The sequence below is a fragment of the Solenopsis invicta genome, chromosome 1, assembly GCF_016802725.1.
Source record: "Solenopsis invicta isolate M01_SB chromosome 1, UNIL_Sinv_3.0, whole genome shotgun sequence".
NCBI lineage: Eukaryota > Metazoa > Arthropoda > Insecta > Hymenoptera > Formicidae > Solenopsis > Solenopsis invicta.
This window is the reverse complement of record NC_052664.1, coordinates 1674147-1698996: the sequence shown is the minus strand read 5'-3', so window position 1 is coordinate 1698996 and position 24850 is coordinate 1674147. Positions and strand designations below refer to the sequence as shown.

Sequence of the window (24850 nt, the reverse complement as noted above, 5' to 3'; positions counted from 1 at the left end):
TATAAATAGAGAAATTATTATTTTTACAAAATACCGTTTATTTAATTTTGACTGTAGAACAGCTGATCGTAATGGTTAATATATTTTATTGTCTTTAGTTTTAAAGGCTTGGGAAAAAAATCTTTTTTTTTTCAATTTTTCCGCGGATTTTTTCGGTTTTTTTCTTAGAGGTAGAAAAATTTATTGGAAAAATTCACAAAGTGTTATATTATAGTGATACCTTATCAGTATCAAAGTTACCTATTTCATGATGATTTCTTAACTCTAGCTCGCCACACTTATGTTCGAGTCCGTACTTTGCCATACTTCTATTCGTAAGACAGCTCGACTTTTTGTCTTGTCACTTTCATTCTAATTAATATTTTAAAGCTTATATTGTAAAAATTAAAAAATACGTAGTCTAAATCTCATGCTCATAAGATAATAGCAGGTTGAGAAGATGAGTTGAAATAATTAAATTTATAACAATTGTGTACAGAAAGAAATAAACTATAAAACGAGATTACAGTTCAGGATTTCACCGGATCAGTATATGGCGAACTAGAGTTAAAAATCTGTGTTAATAAAATATAATTAGAAAAATAATTAGAAAACGGTCCGTATAAAGTTAAACTAATATTAGTTTCTGTTCTTAAAGTTTTTTTTTTTATTTATGATAATGTAAATACGAGGAAAACAAAAAACACATCATAAAACATAAATAAAAATAGAATTTATGTATTTTTTAAATAAAATAAAACGTATGTACTTCTTGATAATGGCTAATATTCTAAAAAAATTGTTCAAATAACAAATATAGATATTAACTTGAATTAGTCTTTAAACTTGTTGCTAGGATTACATTTGTTCTTAAAATAGTTTGTTTAATAATTAGGATAATTATTAAAGTATTAATACACTTCAAGTAATGTACATTATTCTAAACATAAACATAAAAATTAGCTCAATATTAATTCCAGCACTTATACAAAGTGTCTTACTTCAATATTATTTTAAAAGTAGGTAGCATCCTAGCAAACACAGAAAATAATAGTTATATAATTTGTGTGTGTCACGTTATATAACGAATTTTTACATTCTAGCAATATTATAGTTATGTAAAATTGAATTCTTGATATTACAACATCACAACTTATAACAGACGTATAACTACCATTTATTAGGTTTACATAATAAACATTTTATTTTAATAATATAACTGTTATAAAACTGAATTATTAATATGACTCCTGTACAACAAATATGATACAACTGTTATGTAACTGTTATTTTTCTTATGAGTGGGAAATTACAACTAACATGGACATTACATGTAAGGCGCATGTTATATTGGGTGTTACTTCCGATTTTATTCTATTAACATTGCTGTTATGCAACTGTGTTTGCTGGGATGTCATTTACATATCAAAAACAGCAATTTTTCAGAAAAAAAACCGGAATTTTTCTGGACAAAATATAAAAATTGGACAAAATATAAAATATGTGAGGCATTCTGAGAAAGTCTTAAATGCTGTAATAAAATTTAAAAAATACAATCTAATTTGACGTAAATTATTTCAAGAGATTTTTAAAGTTATTTAGAAAAACAAAAATAAATAGAAGTATTTTCAACGTCATTCAAAACACTGGTTAATTATTAACGCACAATTATATTTTTTTTTGGTTAAAACTTGGGAACATCAATAAAGCACTCAGAAGAATATTATATATTCATAAATTTATTTTAGGCATTACATCAAGCGTTTGACGATTAGGAAATAAATAAACAGTAGACTTTAAATTGTACTACGTTTATGGCAAAACAGGATTATAATTGTAGCTACGCATTTTCAGTTGTTGAGACAATTTTTAGCAAAGCAACAACAAATTTTTAAAATTGAAGTGAAAGTTAAACGAGATTTATGCCGGGATTTTACCAGCTTTAACGGAGTAAGTACCTTTACCGGTACTGTCTATGTTCGCCGCACTGCTACTGTAAATTCCTTTGGCACCTTCGACAGTACCACTCTGGTTTGTACCTTCATCGGTGTCACCAATTCGGGAAGCTAAGCTACAAACAGAATTAATTGTCATAATAATTATATCTGATATATAATAATAAAACTTCAACATTGATTTGAAACTTCTACACAATGAGAATTTCTAAATTTGTGTTCCAAGTATACTGAGTCTTTTTAACATTATTCTCATTTTTCAATTTGGTATAATATTAGAGTTTTGTAGCAAAACAAAAAAGCAACACTCTTTAAAATCGCCAAAGTAGTTAAAAATTCTGTGTACGATACGTATAAATGTAAAAAAATAGCAATTAGCACTTTTTATTTCGGCTCATTTTCGTTGACTCATTGTGTCTCATCAAAGCATATTTGTTCAATAAATTTCTTGCCAATTTTCATCAGCCGTAGTTTGCATATTATTGATTGTATGATGAATGGAAAATATTCTCATAAGCAAAAACCTGTTCACCTTAAAATCTCAGTTGAGAAAATTATGCAGATTGATTCACCGCATACAAATCCTGATGTCAGTATGTACACATTTGATTTTAATAATTATTTTTCTTATAATATATTTGGGATTATACCAATTCCGAGATATTAATCTAAATGGCAGATTGTGTTAAATTAAAAATTAAATTTTTCTATAATCTTTTCTTTCAAAACAACCAAGATAATATAAGTCAAAAGCGATTTTCAAATCATAGGTAATCAAAATTAGAAATATTTAAAATATTTCTTAAATTTTACAACATATTTCCAGTAAACGTCAATTAACAGTAACATTGTAATTTTATTTTAAACAATTTCATACAACACCAGAATTTTTTAGAGATATCTCAAAAAAATATTTTATTAAAAAGTAAAAACCTGTTTATATTTCATTAAAGTTTGCAACATTTTCGAGACAGCTTTAGAATAAAAACATGTCCGCGATTCTTGCATTAAAAATCTTGAATCTGTATAAAAGTTACTGAAAAAATTTACAACTTTTCTAAAATACTACTAAAAAAATTATTGAAACAGCTAAAATCTCTTTGAAATATTGCTGACTATAATCCTTTGAATAGAGAAAAGAGTATATTATGGCTACTGTCGACAATACCCTTATTATCTCTGTTATTAAACGACGTTTTCTAATAATTGCTTATAAGGTTATTCATTTAGTAGCCCAATGTTTTTTAATGATCCTAATGTGCTAGTACATAATAACTGACAATTGTTATAAGGCATTTTTACTTTTGAGCACTTCTAAACTTTTTCGAGATACACTTTTAATCTTTAATTACACATACTTCCTCATTATTCTTAAACTCGAGTGTATTATCACACGAATGTACGTACAGTCAAGTGTTTTTTTGTTATTTAACTTTTTATTTGGGTATACACATTTCGAGTTACACATATGTAACAAAACGCCCCTCCATCTCGCGCGCACGGCCACTCCGCTCCGTCCACCCGAGCAATTCACCGGCAGAACGCCACGTGCGCGCACCGAGCTAACCTGCCGTCGCGATCACGCGGCAGCACGCGCGCCGCCCGTGGCGTTCGGCAACGCTCCCACTCCGAGCCAGCCGACCGAACGCACGGATTGGTCCGCCCAACCGTGCGTTCGGATATATAAGCCGGCAGTGGGAACGCCGAGATCAGATCTTCCCGGTCCGCCGAATCCGACAGGTCGAGTATCCTCGACCGCACTCCGACTCCCAAGAGGACGAGAATACTCGCCTCATCCTGACTCCCCTCGACGAGCATCCTCGTCGTTCCGGCTAGCCGAGTATCCTCGGCTAATCCTGTCATACCGAATACCGTACACCACCAATCACGGCGAGCATCCTCGCCGTAGCCGAGTATCCTCGGCTAATCCTGTCCTACCGAACACCGTACACAGCCAATCACTGCGAGCATCCTCGCCGTGCTCCGTAGCCGAGTATCCTCGGCGAATCACCGCCCACGACGAGCATCCTCGTCGAGTCCGCAGGCTGGGTATCCCTAGCCAATCCCATCCGTCCTCTCCCTCAGGGAAGAGTCTCTCGTAACCTAAAGCCTCGTCAGGGCATCCGCGTCCTGACGAGAACTTCGCCTCTTTTTGCACGAGGCGGCTCGGGCGAGACGCGGAATTGTCGCCGACGCTCCAATCCCGCGTTCCGCGACTCCCCGACCACCCCGGACACCGTGTCCGTTTAAAAACACCGCGTTTAGTTAAGTTCTTATTATGTATCTTTTGTAAGTAGATTTATTACGTGTCGCTTTACCATTTCACCCGTGTTGTTACGGACATCACAATTTGATTCTTTTAGTGTAAATGTAATCCCGGCTCTCGCTTAACGTTTTCATCGAGCAAGCGCGTCGTCGTCCGTGCACCGTCACCCAAGCTAGCGATTCCGACAGCTCAACGGCAATTGGCCGCCGCGACTACCGCAAGCCAATCGCGTCCCCGCTTAGGCTAGGTCCACTCGCCACGAGGCGCTAGACTCAATAAGCCATAAGGCTATGTGTAAATATTGCAGCTAAATAAAGATCTCATATGTTTGTCAGCTAAATACCGAGTGCGATTATTCTACCGAACCCGACCAATCCGGCGAGCTTATCCGCCACCGTGTTCCGACACCTCCCGCACCCGCACGAAAACCACCAGCGTTACACATAGTTAAAACAATAACATGGAACTTTGTTAATATGAATTTTTAAGCAGAATTTTATATTAAAATATTTCTTCGAAAATTTTGATTATCATTCTAAACGTGGGTATTTAGAAACATTAAAGACATCATTTTATACTTGTTGTTTATAATAATATATCTAACCCAGCAAACACCACGTTACATGTAACGTAAATGTTGGTTGTAATTTCCCACTCAACAATGTAACTGTTATATAACACACTCGTTATATAACAGTTACATTGTTGAGTGGAAAATTACAACTAACATTTACGTTACATGTAACATTGTGTTTGGTGGGAAAGTATCTAAATTCAAAAAAATTGAAAATCAGGAAAATTCTAAACAATGGAAAATTAAAAACAATTTTGTAACAAGATACTGTATTTCTTTTAAACTAAACTAATTTTTAAAAACTATTTTTATGGATAGCCATATTACAACTACTTTTTTTTCTACCGATTATGCATTAGATTTTTATAAATTAAATAATAAATAATAAATATTTTATTACTTTGAGTCTAAAATCTGTCAAACAACAATCTGACGAATGTAGTCATTCAAGTTTCAATAGAAAATATTAATTATGAACAAAATTATTCAATAAAATAAAAATGGGTGCCATATTACTCTCCTCTATAATAAATCTCATTTCTTCATAAATCTCATCTCAAATACTTTAACTTTCTTAATAAATTCAAATTAATAGAGAAAAGATATTTTAATTTATTATATTTAAAAGATTGCAAATACTAAAAAGTTATAATAAAATTATATCTAATACAATCAGGGAAAGGCTTGTGTGTCACAAACTAAATTTTGGAATAAGGCCTAAATAATCGAGCAATGAAAGATGACATGTATATTCGAATCTTGTTTACAAAGACGAAGTCTTAATTACAAAACGTTATTGCTATACTTAGCCTCAATCGTAAAAAAACAATTTAACTCAAAACATTACGCTATATGTGTCGCTGTCGCGGGAGACTTCATTGTTTCAAAATCACAAGCCGTTTAGCCAATTGTGAAAAAATACGTTGTGATTCCGCCAGATTGCCCGTTTAGAAGCGAGAAAATGTTTTCATCCAACATCGTGTGTCACTGACTATTAGCGCTTCAATACAAATTGATTACCTATGTTAATAACCGTCATAAAATGTCAAACGCTCTAACAAATTAAAATTTAAAACTAAACCATAATGTTCAATAAATATCTCGGTTAGAAACTATGTCAAATTACAATAAAGTATGTTTGAAGTATACCAAAGTCTGCGCATACAAACAGCATAGTGGCGAAAGCGTATTGTAATAATTTACAAGGACTTTCTCTTTTTAAAAAAATTTTCTCACGCTGGCTAAAAATACATATTTGCGTCTATTCTATGAATATTAAGACAGAAAACTGTTAAACTGCTGTTACATATTAAGTGTTTTATAAGGATTTTACGTTATAAATGGCACGAAAAATTTAAATTAAAAAGGTCCTATTTGGAATACGATCCGATTTAGCCCATTCTTCCTTATATGTTTATTGTTGAGTGTAAAATGATAGCAATATTATGTTACTGTTAGTTGGTGTTTATTATGATTTATTCATGTATACTTTTCAACAATACATACTCTATTCCATGACCGCCAAAACCTCCGTGACCTCCATATCCTCCACTTCCAGCATTTGCGCTCGCACTAGCTTGAGCATTTGCACTACCACCAAAACCACATCTTCCACTGGTACATCCATCTAAGATATGAAACATTATTAAATCTATTGATTAACATATCATCTAAACTGTTATTAACTTTTTATTCAAATTACTTCCTAGACTTCCATGTCCACTGCCTAATCCACCATCCAATCCTCCTGTTCCGTATCCACCGTTTAAACCCCCTCCATGCCCACCTAAAGTTCCTCCGCCAAATCCTCCTCCGCCTATATAATCCATTAGTACCAGTATTAGCTCGAAATCTTACATATGACCTAGTTTATACCAAACACTTGACACGCATAAAACTACTAACTTTCTAGTAAATTGTCTTAATTTCGACGATGTAAATGTATACATGCTATCTATATTTAATTAATTACTTTGATTCATATTGTACCAGCTTAATATACTATTCATTAAATTTATTAGAGAAATTAAAATAAATTAATAGAAAGTTACTAGATATTACATGTATCAAATATTCGGTGTAAACAAGGCCAATATCTTTTGCAATACTATATCATCATCATGCTATCAAATTTATAGAATTATTTTAAAACTCAAAGAAGACTTAAAAACGCAAAAAATCAAAGAGATTCAAGCAAGACATTTGGGCAACTTCAAGACTTCTTCACGAAAGAAAAATATCGATTTGGAAGCAATGAATTCATTAAGCCATTTTCATATTTCTGCCACATCTCGAAAACGCTATCCATAGATAGGAAGTAACCCCGTACAGCACAAAAGCTTGCAGCAATGTTGCAATGTTGCACCTTGCAATGCAATGTTACAAAAACATTGCAAAGATATATTTTTTGTAATATTACTTCAACAATGTTGCAGAATTATTAAAAAAATATTATGAAAAATATAATGACCTATTCTATTGTATTATAAATACATGATCATTTAATAAAAATTACTTCTATAATTTTTAACCTTTAAGAATTCTTAAATAAAATACGTTATATTATTATACATATAAATTAGCATATTAGTCTTAATACATCAGTAACACTAAAATTTCCCATGATAGATCAATGCGTTTTTTCAGAACAATTTTAATTATTTTGTGTGTTAAGAATATTATGTCAAGTATATAATCTATGAGTAAGGTCTTGCGTACAATGGAGAAATAAAAATGATTATTAAATATTAAAAACAAAAAAATTAGAAACAAAGAAAGATCAAGAAAAAGTAGAAAAAAGTTGATTTTTATAATTTTTTTTGCGGCATAAGACTTTCAATGAATTGTCCATAACTTTTCTCACATATTTCTTATAATTCGTAAATGTAGAATTATAAGAAATATGTGAGAAAAGTTATGGACAGTTCATTAAAAGTTTTGTGTCGCAAAAAAATTTATGAAAATCAACTTTTTTTCGCATAATACATGACCTTCCCCTTTTAAATGTAAAACGCACAGTGAATATAATATTTTATGCCTTATTTGTATCTATTGCACGTTTTGTTTAATATTTATTTCTAATTTTTTGTATGTCTGATATTTAATCCATACAATGCATAAGTTTTCAGAAATTAACATTCTATTGTTACAACAATGTTGCTGCAATATTGCTGCAATATTGCTGCAATATTGCTGCAAGTATTCCTTTATTGCTGTAAACTGTGTAATGTTTTGCTGCAATATTGTTGCAAGTACTCATTCATTCTACGTAGAGCATAATATTGCATAAACGTTATATTACAATGTTGCTGCAACATTACGTGCAATGTTTCAGCAATATTGTTAAAGCGAACATTTTACCGTTGCTGAAACATTGCAGCAATATTTTGCAACATTTCTGCAATATTACAATCTTGCGATAAAATATTTCTGCAATGTTCCTGCAATATTTTTGTGCTGTACGGGGCTCGTTACTTGTAATGAAGTTACAGTTAAAGTTTTTTTTTGTAACTGTAATTTATCTTCGTTATTTTATTTTTTTCTGTAATTATATATAACTTAACTTAGGTAATCAACTTAGATAAGTTGATTACCTAAGTTAAGTTATATATAATTACAGAAAAAAATAAAATAACGTTGGTTAGATCTTAAGGTAAGAATCATAATTCTAAGATCAATTACAATTAAATGCAATAAAAAATAGAATTAAGTTCCTATTTAAACATTTAAAGGTAATTTTTACGTGACCTTAATAGCATCAGCCAAAGTAACGGATATTTTTATCTGTGCATCATTTCAAATTCTATAAATTTTCTATAAAAAATTTTTTTCGGAAATGCTTTATAGTTTCCAAAATTTGCAGGGGTACCAATACTTTTTGAACACTCTGTATTTTTGTACCAATTTATATCTTCTAATGTTCACTTACGACTACCTCCGTAGCCACTGCTCGCACTGCCGACACCACTATGACTACTACCAGAGCTACCACTACCATATCCTCCAAGACCATCATTATGGCTTCCGGAGCCACTTCCACCATAACCACCTCCACCAATTTTGTTAACTTCGCCATTACCGTGTCCATCTAAAAATATGTATAATGCATAGAAGCTCTACATATTATAATACTTCTATTATATTGTAAGAAATTATTATTATATAGCAAAATCTAAGAAACACAAAAACATTTGTTTTGAAAACTAACTATACAATTCTTTGAAATTTTTGTTATATTATAACAAAAATTATATTATCTTAACTTTATTTAACATTTGTATATATTGTATAAGAATTAATAAATTTTGTAAATAATTACACTTGACTGTTTAACCAATTATATATATATATACTTGTTTACATATTATTTCTAGGCTGTTTAAATTTTTCAACGCAATATTTTTATGGAATGTAGTTTTACACTAAATTCTAAGATGAGTAAAAGCAAAGTTCAAATATAAAAAATCACTTTACCCATTTTAGGTTATCCGAGTTCAGTAAAATTTGGTAGATAATGATAGTGTTTAAGAAAAAAATAAGTCTATATCTTTAAATCTTTGCTGAAAGTATGAGTTCCAATCTTCTAATAATATTTTATTTGTTTGATGACTCATTATCAAAGCTGTCAAACACGACAAATATGCCTATATTGTTATGCTCATAAGGAATCCGTATGTCATTGAAAAAATATTTAATGTATCCTAGATATGAAATAATTGATATATCCCGCACAGTACGTAATATTGCAACAATATTGCAACAATATTAAGATATTACAGCGATATTGTAATATTGCAGTGACATTGCAGAAATATTAGAGCGCGATATATCACTGTAATATTGCTATGACATTGCAGCAATATTGTAATATATTTTACATTGCAATATTGCAGTAATATTGTAGAAATATGAGAATGTGATATATCGCATTATAACATTGTTATAACATTGCAACAATATTGAAATATATTTTACATTGTAATATTGCAATATTACAATGTAAAATATACATTGTAAATAACATTGCAATATTGCAGTAATATTGCAAAAATATTAGAATACAATATATCACATTATAATATTATTATGACATTGCAGCAATATTGCAATATGATATAGCACATAATATTTATGATTAATAAATATTTATCATAAATATTTTTTATAAATGTTAAGAAAATATTTTATATATATTTTATGTACATGACAAAAATAATTATAAAAATCTTTATCCAAAATGTTATTAAAATATTTATAAAATATTTTATAAAATATTTACTAAAATATTTTATAAAATATTTCAGTAAATATTTATGATAAATAAAAAATAAACATTTATAATAATAATTTATAAATTTTTTCGTATTTAATTTAATTATTGCATTATATTAACATATATTTTCTAGTTGCATTTTTATTTAAACAAATAACGTGTATTGACCTAAACTACCAGTTATATATACATCAGCACAAAGTGTTCATCAGCACAGATCATCATGAGGGATTAGTTCATAGAGAGGCTTTGAGGTTAAGCAACGTTGACCGGAGTCGCGACTTGGATGAGTGACAGCGTGGGAATATTGCTGCAATATATTATGTTCGCAAAAAATGGTCACAAGAATATTACTGCTACATCTCAATAATATCGCTGTAACATTGCTGCAATGTATTATGTCTGTGAAAATTAATCACAGGAATATTATTGCAACATCTCGGAAATATTACTGAAATATTACAATGATATTACTGCGACAAATTTTCGCGTACATAATATATTTTAGTAATGTTACAACAATATTACTGAAATGTTCAGTAATATTTCTATGACAATTTTTTGCGGGCATAATATATTGCAGCAATATATCAACAATATTTCTGTAATATTCTTTAATATTATATAATATTAAAGAATATTACTGAAATATCTTAGTAATATTACTAAAATGTTGCAGTTACTTACTACGATAAATTTTCGCGGACATAATATTAGCATCAATTATTATATTAAATTAATTGATTTAATAAAAATCGTGATATTACTAATTCTTATTTGACATGCTGTGTTACGAAAAACAATTCGGCCCACATTCTAGTTGAATTCAAAGAAGAATATAAAATCACACGAATAAATATAGACACTAAGATCTAGCTACGACCGAAGAAGGCCTTCTTATCATCATTGTGTTATAATATATTGCAGCAATGTTATAGCAATTGTAATAAACCGTTTTCTTCGCGCGGACTAGTTTGCCGGAACAGTGCAAAAGAAAAGGTTTGATCGGGAGAGAGAAAAGCTTTTTCAGTGCGTTTGAATAACTACGCGGTGGTTTTACGATGTATAAGAAAACATTTATTTTGATGGGAAAGAGAATTCATAGTAAATTGTACAGACTGCTAACACGCGCGGACGGACAAGTGAAACGTAGCGAGAAATATATGTTACAAGAAATAACGCGCCGACGGACAGATTTGTAGCAATGGAAGAGTATTTGCAACAATATTGCAGCAAAACATCACACAATGTACAGCAATGGAGAAATACTTACAGTAATACTTGCAGCAACATTGCTGTAACGTTGGAATGTTAATTGCTGCAAACTTATGTATTGTATGGATTTAATATCAAACATACAAAAAATTAAAAATAAAAATTAAACAAAACGCACGATAGAGACAAATAAGGTGTTATAGCCTAGCCATAACACGGTGCATAGCAACAAGAATCAGTTATCATGCCCCGGAAGTAAAACCACTTAGCAAGCACTTTCGCAACACAAGGCAAAATCGACAACCCAAAATCCCAAAAACCCATCAGGCAACGATCGAAAATGTGCTGCGTACGCGCTGACAAAGCGGAAGTAATTGCGCCAAGAAGCGGCTTAGAACAATCACTTCAGTAAAGGGACCGCCTGACAATCGAGCAACGGAGTAGCTTTTACGTATCTACACGTTACGCATCAATCCATAAGCAATACACAAAAAGAAGTTAACCACCTCAAGAACCACACGTACGAAAAACCAACACCGACACTCCAGTCACTACAAGCGTACACTCTCGTCCGTTCAAGACCTAAATGTTGTAATACGGCTTACGCTCGTGAGTGATAACGGACAGTGCTAAAATAAACGTCTTCGTTCCAAACGGACTCTTCCTTCAGTAAGTTTTCTCACCGGCCCTTATCCCCCCTTCCCGGTGTAAACCGGACTTAGGTCCGATATCGTGCGTTCGAGCGCACAACAAAAGTGTAAGTCGTAAAATATTATATTTATTTTACATTTAAGAGAGAAAGGTCATGTAATCGGCGAAAAAAGCTGATATTCGTAAATTTTTTTTGCGGCACAAGACTTTTCATGAACTGTTCATTAACTTTTCTCACACATTTCTTATAATTCGTAAATGTAGAAAAAATTTGTTTAAACAAATTAATTTAAATATGGCGGCGTAATGACGCTTGCTCTACAAGTCCTGATTTTCGAAGGGATTGAATGGCGTACAATGAAGTACTTTTTTATCGCATTCTGAAATAAAAAAACCGAACAAATCTGTCGTTTTGATGAAATTGCACACCGGAAAAACCTCAATCTAATAGTGAAAAGTACTAAAATAAAAATTCTTTAAACTCAAAACGCAGTTTTGAAAAAAATGTCAATTTTTTGCAAAAAAATTTTATTTTTACCATGTAAAAAAACTGTTTGTATAGTTATTTTTACAAGTTTCATAGGCTCACTTGATGGAAAATTTAGTAAAACGCACCGTCTCAGCTATATTGATCAAATATTTTTTGAATTATATTGTACGACGTTTTGATGTCCTCAAAAACTAGGACTTGGAGAGAGAGCGTCGCCATTATGTCGCCATATTGAAACTAATTTGGTTAAAAAATTTTTTTTCTATATTTACGAATTATGAGAAAAGTTATAGACAGTTCATTGAAAATCTTGTATTGCAAAAAAATTTATGAAAATCAACTTTTTTCTATTTTTTCCTAATTTTCCCTCCTTAATCTGTATTTCTAATTTTTCTGTTTCTAATATTTAATAATCATTTCTATTCCTCCATTATACGCAAGATTTTACTCATGTGTTATATACAACTTGACATAATATTCTTAACACACAAAGTAAAATTGTTTTAAAAAAACGCATCAATTTATTATGGAAAGTTTTAGTATTACTGATATATTAAGATTAATATGCCAATTAGTATGTATAATAATATAACGTGTTTCATTTAAGAATTCAATTAAATTTGGAAGTGATAAAAATAATTATAATTAAATTATAACAGTAATTCTTATTATAATAACCAAGCATTTATAATACAATAGAATAGGTCATTATATTTTTCATAATATTTTTTTAAATAATGCTGCAATATTGCTGAAGTAATATTGCAAAAAGAAATATCTTTGCAATGTTTCTGCAAAATTGCATCGTAACATGCAACATTGCAACATTGCAGCAATATTGCTACAAGCTTTTGTGCTGCACGGGGTGTGCCTAATTGTAAGTCTGATTGGCTGTTACCGTGCGCATGCGCAAGTGTTGACAGATGTAAGCAAATATAATCTATTAATATTCCAAATTTTGTGAAAATAACAACAGTCAAAGAGAATTTTAAATATATTAATACATTAAATTGTATTACTGCATTAGTAGTAAAAGCCAACAAAAATAATTAAATAAATAGGAAAAATCGTAAAAGATTAATTCACAACCTTCCCATGATGTGATATTAAGCCTGTTCGGGTTGCTGCTTTTTTTGCATTAATTTTTTCGTCATCTCTCTCTTACGGTCAAATATATATTTATCTCATCTCGGGTGCAAAAATTTGTGATGGTTTCAAGCAATTCGAACAAACTTATTAATTGCTGGTAAATATGAAATCAAAATTTGTTGTGTTTTTTACGATAGTAACACATTTATATAAAAGAAATATCTTGGCCACTATTTAACAAATAAAATTTTAACAAATTTTATAAGAGTTGATGTTTTTAAGAATTTTACAGAACACGTTCACGATCATTCAATGATGGAGAATCATATTCACTTAATTTGAACAATAATACAAAAATTAAATTGCATTACATCACTTTAAATGCTATTAATAAAGAAAAAACAAATAGTCAACAAACTTTCTTCAACAAACTTATTAATTTGTACAAATTGAACAAGAATGCCTTCTACGCAGCTAGGTCTTCGTGCTTGTATTGTTTGTGTGATTTTATATACTTTTCTTAAATTCAATGAACTGCGCCCCAAATTAATTTTCAGTCATAACACAACTTTAAATTGAACAAGATTAAGTAATATCACGTATTATTAAATATTAAATCTTTTTCCCCAAAAAAATTATTAATTTGTATTAATTTATTTTATTTACTATTTGCAACTGACGACTAAGTTATGTTACACGGCTGATAGCATGCGCACAATCGTAGCCAATAAAACTTAGGCACAGTCGCCCTCTGTATTTTAGCATCACACCCCTCGCCTATCATCCGAGCTTATACGCTGTAGCTATATCCCTATGTCTATGGAACGAACAATACAGAACTTTTTTTGGTGGGATGATCTAATTAACTTATTTTTTCTTAATTACTATTGTTATCAGATATTTATAAAATCATATACGATTAATGACTGAACATAGGTGGCCTCAAACTCCCCAAATCCGAGTAAGTCCCAATTGCGCACAGACCTGATCGGACACCACCAATCACGTAATCCGAAGCTCGCAACGATCTGTACATTTTGGGCCGATTCCTGAAGCGACGCCCACTTTTCTCTCCGCTTCCGCTCGCCGCTCGAAGGTCGAGCTCGCGAACACGCGAGCGGCGCTCTGCCTCAGGAGCGTCCCTAAGTTAAAAATACGCTAGTAGCGTACCCTGAGAAAAATTTTTTTTAACTTATTTTTATAATAACAATAATGTACGGTAATTAGAATTTAGACAAAAGCTTTTTACATCACCCATATATAGTACATATTTTATTTTCTTTGATTTTTTAGTGGACTAGGCCTACTGGGGAAACCACATAAAAAAATGCATCAATAATAGTACCTCATGGGTAATGTGGAAAGCTATGTACGGTAATTAGAATTTAGACAATAGCTTTCCACATTACCCTTGAGGTACTTTAGTAGAAGAGCACATATTCAACATACTTCTGAGATGGGGACGCCCCTGAGGCCACAGCGCTCGGCTCGCGATCGGCAGCTCGGCCGACGAGCCTCGAGCGGTAGTGGGGGGCCAGTGAGCGTCGCTTCAGGAATCGGCCCGAAATGTGCAGATCGTTGCGAGCTCTGACGTAATCTAATCTAACCCAACCAACAAAAATACTCTAGGCATCGGCTGTAATGATTGGTGGTGTCCAATCGGGTCTGTGTGCAACTGGGACACTCCCCCAAATCCTTACAAAACTGGACAAAGTTTTTTAAACTATTAAGACAAAGTTCTTTAAACTATAAATATTAATGTTTAATTATTATTACAGATACGTGTCTTCATCGTCTATAAAATTCTTGTATATAAAATGCCAATTTTTTTAAACTTACCACCGCCATAACCTCCAAGTCCTGAAAAAATTCATCAAATGTTAATTCTAGATAAGTTAAATATTTGGAGAAATATACACACATATACGAGCGCGCGTACACACACACACACACACACACACACACACACACACACACACATACACGTACGCATGCACGCACGCACACACATGCACACGCGCGCACGCACGCACACATGCACATTCATATAATTTGCACACATTATATTGGATAATCGTTAAATAAAAACCCAGTGAGCATTATTGAGAGGATGAGTTCTTTAAGAAAACTTATTAAAAACTTCATTAATTTTTCTTGAAAATGATATCAATAAGTTTATCTTTGTGCATGATGTCTTTCAAAAAACCTCTTTAAGAGAACTTTTTTAAGACCTTATTAATTTCACTTAAAAATGACATCAATAAATTATTTTTTCCAAGATGTCTTTAGGTGCTTTTCAACAAAAGACACAGGCAACATTGTGCAACACAGTGTCTATAGTGGTGCTTTTCAACTATGACACAGAGAGACACAGTGTGACAATGCAAGACACAGCTCAATCTTGAGTCATATCAACCATCAATAGTATCAACACATTGGGTAAAGAAATTATTTTTAAAGTGTAGTACTGGTACATTTTAGTCATGTTCAATCATGTTTTGTCGCCTTAACATACAAAATTAAAATTATAGTTTGAACCTGTTATTTCTTTACATACTACACCTTTAAATTAGCACACTGGACTTATATTTTTACTAAAAATGTCTTCATGTTCGAATACCGTACCGGACCTAGAACTTTTAGATGGTAATCAATATTCATTATTTTTATTTAAGAAATTGTATAAGCTTAAGAAACAATGCATTTGTTGTTTGTCCATTATTCGTACGTATTTCATCGGATTAATTTGCAGGTTTATTCCTTTGTCGGCATTGTAAAAAAGTTATTCCTACGTTGGATAATGTAAAATTTTTTCTTTAACGGGTCTGAATTTTTTATGAATAGATTTCTGATTCAATTCAAATCTGTGTTTTTTAAGTCAGTCTTTTACGAACTCTCCCAGTGAGAAATGATAAGTTGAAAAGTTTATTCGACGTCTATGTCGTTGATGGTTGATGTAATAAGTGGGAAAAGACGTCTATTCAACGTCTATATCGTTGATGGTTGATATTAATAAGTTGAAAAGAGACATTTTGACTAATCTAACTCAACAAATGGAAAAACTCTAGATATTGGCCGCAGTGAGTGGTCGTGTGCTATCGGTCCCGTGTGCTATCGGGATTCGCCCGTTGAAAAGACGTCTATTCAACGTCAATGGTTGATATTAATAAGTATTTCAATTACTTTTTAACCATTCAAAAATTTCGTTTCTATTAGTTTTGCAAATATATAATTAACAAGAATAATTAACGTCACTATTTTCTTCTCTTATCCAGATAACATAAAGTTAAAAATTGGGTCATGCAAGACGTCCTTTAGACGTCTTTTATAAACCTAACTTCCCAAAATTCTTTCATATTTAATTTAATTATTATATTAATACATAATTTCTAGTTGCATTTTTACTTAAACAAATAACAGAAAAGTTATTCCAGATTCTATTCCGCATTTGTAAAAATTGTAAAAAAAATAATTTTATATATTTTTTTATAAATAATATTCTTTAATTATACATGTTTCATCTTTTCGATAACATATATTGATTTGATCTACCAGTTATTTACACATATAACTACAAAGTATTTACAGGTCATCATAAGGGATCAGTTCGCAGCGATCACGGAAATCAAGCAACGTTCATTGGAGTCGCGATTTAGATTGGTGGCCGCTCGGGAATTTCCGAAAAGAAATACCTGAGAATTTTTTTTGTACGAAAAATGTTTTTTAAAATATTACAAAAATATTGTTTTGTTCATTAAGATCATGTGATGCAATAAAATAATAGTTATGCGAATATTTTAAAGAAAATATTTAGAGAGAGTTTATGCAAGACGTCTAATAGTCGTTTAATTTTGATGACACAAAGACATCTAATCGACCAAATTTTAAACGTCTATATCAACTGGTTTATTAAACGTTGGTTAGATGTTTTTTCAACCTGTCATTTCTCACTGGGCTAGATGACCGTTTGGTAACTTATCTGTTCTAATTACAATACCTAGCAAATATTTTGTACGCAAAAGATATCAAATTGGCACCAAATTCCAGCGGAATTTCGTACCAAAACCGTATCCTACTGTGTCCGCATTAGGATGCCCAATGTAATCTGATGAATACATATGAAGTCAAATTGAAACAGAATTTGATAATAATAATTTGATGAAAAAATGGCATCAAACACAAACCAAATCTGTTATCAAATGCGTTGACAAAATAATGCCAAATCCAAACCAAATCTATTTTCAAACGTGCTGATAGAATGATACCAAATACAGATCAAATCTGACGTTTCCGAGACCAACAAAAAAATTTATTTTTTTAACAGATTTTATTATTCTTGTAGCTTAATCTGTATCCACTGTTTCACATATAACATTTTAATTCACTTATTACGATTACGCATTATTTTATAAATTTTTGAAAACGCATGTCGGCGCCGGCGGGATTCAATCCTAAGATTTCGGAATAACATAACCCACATAGCACGTAATATTGCAGTGATATCATAGCAATATCACTTTTACATTGCAATATTACAAATGAAATATTGCAGAAATATCACGAAATATTACTGTGATATCACAGTAATATCAAAATGTCCGCGAAAACGCATCACAGTAATATTACTGTGATATTTCATAGTAATATTACTGTGATATTTCACAATATTTCTGTGATGTTTATGTGATATTTAAATAATATTGCAAAAAATTAAATAAATAAATTATTTCAATTTATTTTATTTTTATTGTTATTCTTAATATTATTTTCATATCGTTACATGTAATATATATTAAACATAAAAAAAATAATTATATTTATTAAAACAGAATACAATAATGTAAACGTAATAAATGTTTAATTTACAAAAAAAATCTCTTGTATCCTTTTTCATTTTTGTTAAAAAAGATTCAATTTGAATTATAATTTTAATTTATGTTCAAGATTAAATAACAATACAAAATATTATTTACATGTAAAAATATAAAATTTTATATGGAACAGCGTTCCACAAGTACCCCTTAAAAAAAAATTGATAAACTTGTTTCAATAAACTGATTACTGATCAGTAACTGACAAAATATAATCAGTTACTGATCAGTAATCAGTTTATTGAAACAAGTTTATCAACTTTTTTTTCAAGGGACGTTACATTGGAAAAAAATTAGAACAAGTATTTGTTTCCAAATTACAACAAGCAACAATTTTCTTTAAAATCTCACTGAAGTGTGAGCTAGTGAGTCGTGGTGAGTTGGCCCGGTCGGCCGCAGTGGCGTCTAGATATAACACCTGAGGCTGCACTTGACTCACGAGAAGGTCTCCAGCGGCGCGGCCACCTAGCGGTGGTGCCAGCACTCACTTGTTTGCGTGGAGTCTTATACACGGCGGGACCGCATAGCGGCTGTGTACGTGCTCGCTTGTTTCGTCGTATGTTGTGACGGTCGGTGACCGAGTCGCAACATTATATACATACATATAATTAATGAACATTGTAAAATACCTAATTAATGATAGAATATATATAATCATATTTTTTAATAGAGTTGAAAAAAAAGTGAAATCTAAAGAAAAATTTGTTGGAAATTTAATATTTTAATTAACTTGAAAAACCTTTTACTGTGGTGTATAATAGTCTAATCAATATTAATGAATAAACTATTTCACAAAATAATGTACCGAGCAGTAAATATTAAATAACGTAAAAATGTATGTTTTCTTAAAAACTTCTTAATATACTTTGAAATATTTATTGCCAAGTGAATAATAAATGTGTATTAACAAAACTTTTTGTAAACATTTTTTTTTTAAATTCCTCATGATAAAAATTTTTAAAAATTAAAATCAATTTTGTGCTCCTGTAAAAATTATAAATGACAATAAAATAAATACAAAGGTTTTTCTGTAATTTTTTAATAAAATCATTATTGATCGAGTTGTAAAGCAACAATTAAATTGATAGATTACATAGAAGAGCGTACATTATAGTTTATACATATATACAGTTTAAGGAATAAACTAAGTAAATATCTAAACTAATAATAAATTTATAATAAATTTTTTTTCTTAACATTTACTTTTATTCCACGAAAGGGCAAAGACATTATTATTTTATTTGTAAGTTGATTTCTTCTATAGGATACCGAAATTACCAAGAATATTAAGGATACTAAAAATATCGAAATTAATCAAAGAGATAGTGACGTTGCATTAATAAGACATAATAAAAACGTGGTTTGACATTACCTTGTTCTTTGAAATTAAATATTGCAACAATATATTGCAATGATATCATTGGAATATTTTAATGTTATTATCACTGTGTAATATCACAATAATATTTCTGTGATATTTCTGTGATATCAGTGGAATATTTCAATGTCATTATCACTGTGTAATATCACAGTAATATTTCTGTGATATTTCACAGTAATATGTAATATTTCTGTGATATTGCAATGATTCTGTGATATCACAGAAATATTACGTGCTATGTGGGTATTTAACCTTAGATATTTTTAATATAAACTATATAAGTAATTAAAATCTTTTCCTGGCCAGATCAGTCAAAAAATAACAATTAGAAATAGTATTGAAGCATAATAAAACATTATTGACGTAAAGAGCACGTTGCAAAAGTCAATTTTTCATTTAATTGTTATAAACAAATTATTAAAAATGATTATAGAGGAAAACTGATTGCACCAATCGATTCACCGGGAAAAATTACTAAAGAAACATATATGACGCTTTCTTAATTGTTATAGTTGTTATAATTATTATAAACAAATTAGTTGCATAATTATTTTGATAAAAAGATAATGGTCAAATTTCGTAAACAGAGCATAATGTGCGTAATGTAACATTTTATCCTTGTTTAACTTTTGGTGATCAACAAGGAATATGTCATGCGCATTATGCGCTTTACGGAACTAAACTAACGTTGTATTCTTGTGTGATAAATGCTGACATTTTCGTAATAGCAAGCTTGTTTACTATCTGCCATCAATTTGTCAATCATACAAACAACAAATCTGTCTGTTATCAACTTCCAATTTGTCGTGTACTTTGACAAAGAGATAATATTGCATTCTTGCGTAAAAATTACTAATATTTTCGCAATAGAAAACTTGTTTAATATTTGTTATAAATTTGTCATCAAAACTTTCAACAAATTTGCTTGCTTTTCAACGCCAATTTGTCATATACTCTGCCAACAAGGTTGTAGTATATTTGGTATAAATCTGCTAACAGTACCGGAAATACCAATGTATGCGGACCATATGTGGACTAAAATCTGTTACCAACTTTTGCAGTTGCAGAAATGGTTATAGGGGTAGACTACACAACTGTGTTTCACTGTGTTTCTCTGTGTAGCAACGTGTCACTTCCAAATATTCTTGTTGAAAAGCACCCTTTCAAAAGAGCTCTTTATGATGTTTATCTATAGATGTCTCAGAGTAAAAAGCTTTTCAAAAGGACTTTTTGAAGATCTTATTAAGTTCTCTTAAAAATGATATATCTTTTTGCAAGATATTTCTCACAAAACATAACCTAGTTTGATCACATGTGGCAAATATTATTAGAGCATAAAAAGAATTACAGATAATATAATAAACGATGAAAGACTAGCGGAGCAGTACTCACGACACAAGTTCCTTTCTATTCAAATCATCTTATTTTAAATATAACTTTTTATTTAAGATATTACAAGTGTACAATTAGGTCAGTGTTAGCGTATTAGATGCTATTCCGAAAACGTAGGTTCAAATCCCGCCGGCGCACAGTGCATCAAAACATAGGAAAAAGCAGATATATTCGTTACTTGTAACAAAGTTACCCTGATGTGTGTAATGTAATAAATAAACAGGAGTAAATTAATTATTTACTTGGCTATCAGATCGGATTGAAATGAATTTAACAAGTGAGTGCTGGCGTCATCGCTAGGTGGCCACGCTGCGGGGGATTTTCTCGTGAGTCGAGTGCGGCCACAGGCGTTATATCTAGGTGCCACCGCAGCGGACATCCCAGCTCATACTTCTGTAAGCTTTTAGGACTTGTTTGTTGTAAGTTCGAGACAAATACTCGCTCTCATTCTTTTCAAACGTAACGTGTGTGTGAAACATTGGTCCACATAAAATTTTATATTTTTATATGTAAATAACAATTTGTATTGTTATTTAATCTTGTACATAAATTAAATGTTTAATGTAAATTTAATTCTTTTTAAAAAAAGAATACAAGAAATATTTTCTTGTAAACTAAACATTTATTACGTTTACATTAATGTATTCTGTTTTAATAAATCTATCTGGATTCCAATCTTATTTTTAATCGGTCTTAATACTGTATTTTTGATGTAGATCGATTCGGATTACTTTTTTTTAATCGGTTTTATCGCACATTTTTGGTAGGGTGGCGACAATTCAGCAAAAAAAAGAATTAACTTATTTATTTTTTATATATTTTAAAAAAAAGTACAAAACATATATTTAACCGTTTTCGACATGTTGAATTTTTGCTAAAATTTATGACTCAGCACATGTTGTTGGCAACTTGCTCTTATGTTGCTCTTTATGTATAAAGCAATAAACTGTTGACAGCAAATACGCAGCATATTGGCAGCAAAACGTGCTGAATTCATATGATGTCAAACTAAAGGCAAATGAGACACACATCTTGTTCTTTAAATTTGCTGAAAACTAATGCCCTTTGTTTTCGGCAATATTACAGCAACAACACAGACAGGTGGCTAACAGAGTACTTTACATATTTTAAACTCATTTGCCAATTTAGATAGCATTCTCAAACATCACCCAAGTGGCGTCATGTATTATTTTATCTTTATTTAACAATCGGTAAACAACAAGGATAAAATGATATATATGAGGGTACTTAACTGATGTTTTCGAACGCAGCTTTAATGTTGCTTTAATGGTTACATCCTAAAAGAATACATTAATAGCAATGAGCGCTCGCTCAACTACTGAGTTTGCTGAATGCATCCACTGTTGCTCGATGCAGTGACAATTCTACGTTCTATGCTTCTTATGTAATCCGTGATGTGATGAGAGATGATGTGATAAGAGATGATGTGATCCGAGAGAAAGTTCTGTCTAGAAACATACATGTGACAGTGAATGGTTATGGTCTAGTTTACATCGTGTACTTGATACGCGTATTAAACACTATATTCGTATCAAATTCGTACTAAATTTTTAGTACTCACGATGTAAACGCTGTCGGATCAAATTGATACGAACGTATCAAGCAAGAATAGGTATCGTACCAAACTGATACGCGTACCAAATGATACAAATAACGAAACACTGAAACGTATTTTGTAGCGAATTAGGCCTATTGAATATAACCTTAATTGACCGGTCTTATGATAAGTAATCTTATTTGGTCTCTCTGAAACGATAATATATTAAAAAATGTAATTAAAGCATTGGTGCGCACCAAACTTAATACGAGTACCAAAGTTTTAACGATGTAAACTAGGTCTATATGTATTACGAGTTATATGTATACATTTGGCAGCCCCGTACCAGTAGTCACAGGTTACAAGTTATTTACATGTAGATACACGATTGTATGTACGTATAGGGCCCGGATATTCAAGTACGATTCCGGAATGCTCGCGGAGAATCACTGCGTGTTGTGGGACCATCTGGCTGGTCTATCGTGTACGTGTGATAATCAGCCAGCAGAGAATTGATGATTCCCGGAATCGTACTTGAATATCCGGGCCCTACACGTACACCCAAGGACTTTGATTCTGTCCATCGAAAAATTTTCCAAACTGAGAAGTCACCACTTTCTACATACTCGCAGTTCATGATTAATGAAACGACTAGAGCTTATTGGTCGTTACGTTAATCATGAACTGTAAGTATGTAGAAAGATAGCGACTTCTCAGTTTGGAAAATTTCCCCATGGACAGAATCAAAGTCTTTGGGTGTACATACAATCGTGTATCTACGTGTAAATAACTTGTAACCTGTGACTACTATAATGATTCCTGTAGTGTTACTAGTATTGCGTTATTGAGAAGATCATATTGTTGCGTTATTGAGATCATTCTGTTCGAAGTACTTTTGCTTTATTTATATAAGAATCAGGGTTAATATATATTTTTTTAACTAAATTAATTTAAAGTTAATAACATTAATTTTTAATTACATTAATAGTGACATAAATCAAAAATTAAACTAGTTAAAAATTGTATTACAATAAAATTAATTTAATTTCAATTAAAAGTTAATTTATAAAGCATTAATATTAAATTATATATAAAATTACATAATTTTTTAAAGTCAAAATATTTAAAAAATAACAAGCCAATTATGAATCATCAAATAAATTTATCATTTTATAAATTAAGTTTATATAAAATAATAAAAAATATTTTTTATTTGGAAATGATCAAATTTTTTGAACATTGCTTTACTTTTACATAAATAAATTTTTAACTCAAGAAAAAAAAATAAATTCAACTTTATGTTTTAAAAATAATTAGCTGATGTTAAAAATTAACTAACAATAAGTTAAAAATTATTAATTTTATTGTTTCATTTCTAATTTTTTAATTAGTTATTATTTCTGATAATGGACGAAATAATGGCTGAGAATACATCAGAACTGAGACTGCAATTAGACCCACAGTCTTCGAAAGAGACTAAAGAGAAAATACCATGGCCAGCATATGGAGAGGCATTTGAGGTGCAGGAAGAATTGGGAAATGAGAAAAATTTAGCACTTTTGTGTACAATTTGTATTGGAAAAAAAATTATACATGCTAGCAGAACTTCAACAGCAAACTTAAGAAAACATTTAACTGTAAGTTAATTTTATTATTATCTTATTTTTGTTTTTTCCGTAAAATTAAGATTACTTTCGCGTATTATCACATAAACTCTGTCTAAAGTTAGAATACTAGATAGTGTTATGGAAAAGGGGGCTTTTGAATAGGGTCTGAAATATATCACAAAAAAAATCAATTTTCAATTTTAAACACCTTAGTTTAATAAAAAATATCTCATATTTGCTTTGTTACATAAGTATATTTTGTAATAGGAATTATAATGACGTAATTTTTTTTAAGTATGATGTTTGCTTTTAAACGCCATAGGGAAGTTAATAATTTATAAGTTCCTTATTTTTGCATAGAACATATTACACGAAAATTATTGTAAATATCGCAAACTGTTATTAAACTTTTTGATTTATCTTGATCACTTCTACCTCATCGTAGTAATCTTTATACATTGGTCTGGGACACCCTGTATATATATATATATATATATATATATATATAATATTTTTAATAAAACTAATATTTAAATAAATATTTATATTT

The 24850-nt window shown here is 30.7% G+C and overlaps 1 protein-coding gene across 4 annotated transcripts in view; it reads right to left on the bottom strand.

Moving 5' to 3' along the window:
• Positions 1–1700: 1700 nt before the first annotated feature.
• Positions 1701–24850, bottom strand: part of LOC105202924 (glycine-rich protein DOT1) — a 31160-nt gene continuing 8010 nt past the window's right edge. Inside the window, exons 3-7 of one of the 4 annotated variants that reach the window (XM_039447282.1) lie at positions 15331–15351; positions 8703–8861; positions 6477–6590; positions 6281–6401; positions 1701–2050 (exon numbers count right to left, since the gene is read on the bottom strand). In XM_039447282.1, coding sequence (XP_039303216.1) covers positions 1900–2050; positions 6281–6401; positions 6477–6590; positions 8703–8861; positions 15331–15351 — 566 coding nt within the window. In that variant the 3' untranslated portion in view covers positions 1701–1899. The remainder of the gene's footprint in view (positions 2051–6280; positions 6402–6476; positions 6591–8702; positions 8862–15330; positions 15352–24850) is intronic. The other 3 variants (XM_039447292.1, XM_039447287.1, XM_039447296.1) reach the window with 3 other exon arrangements.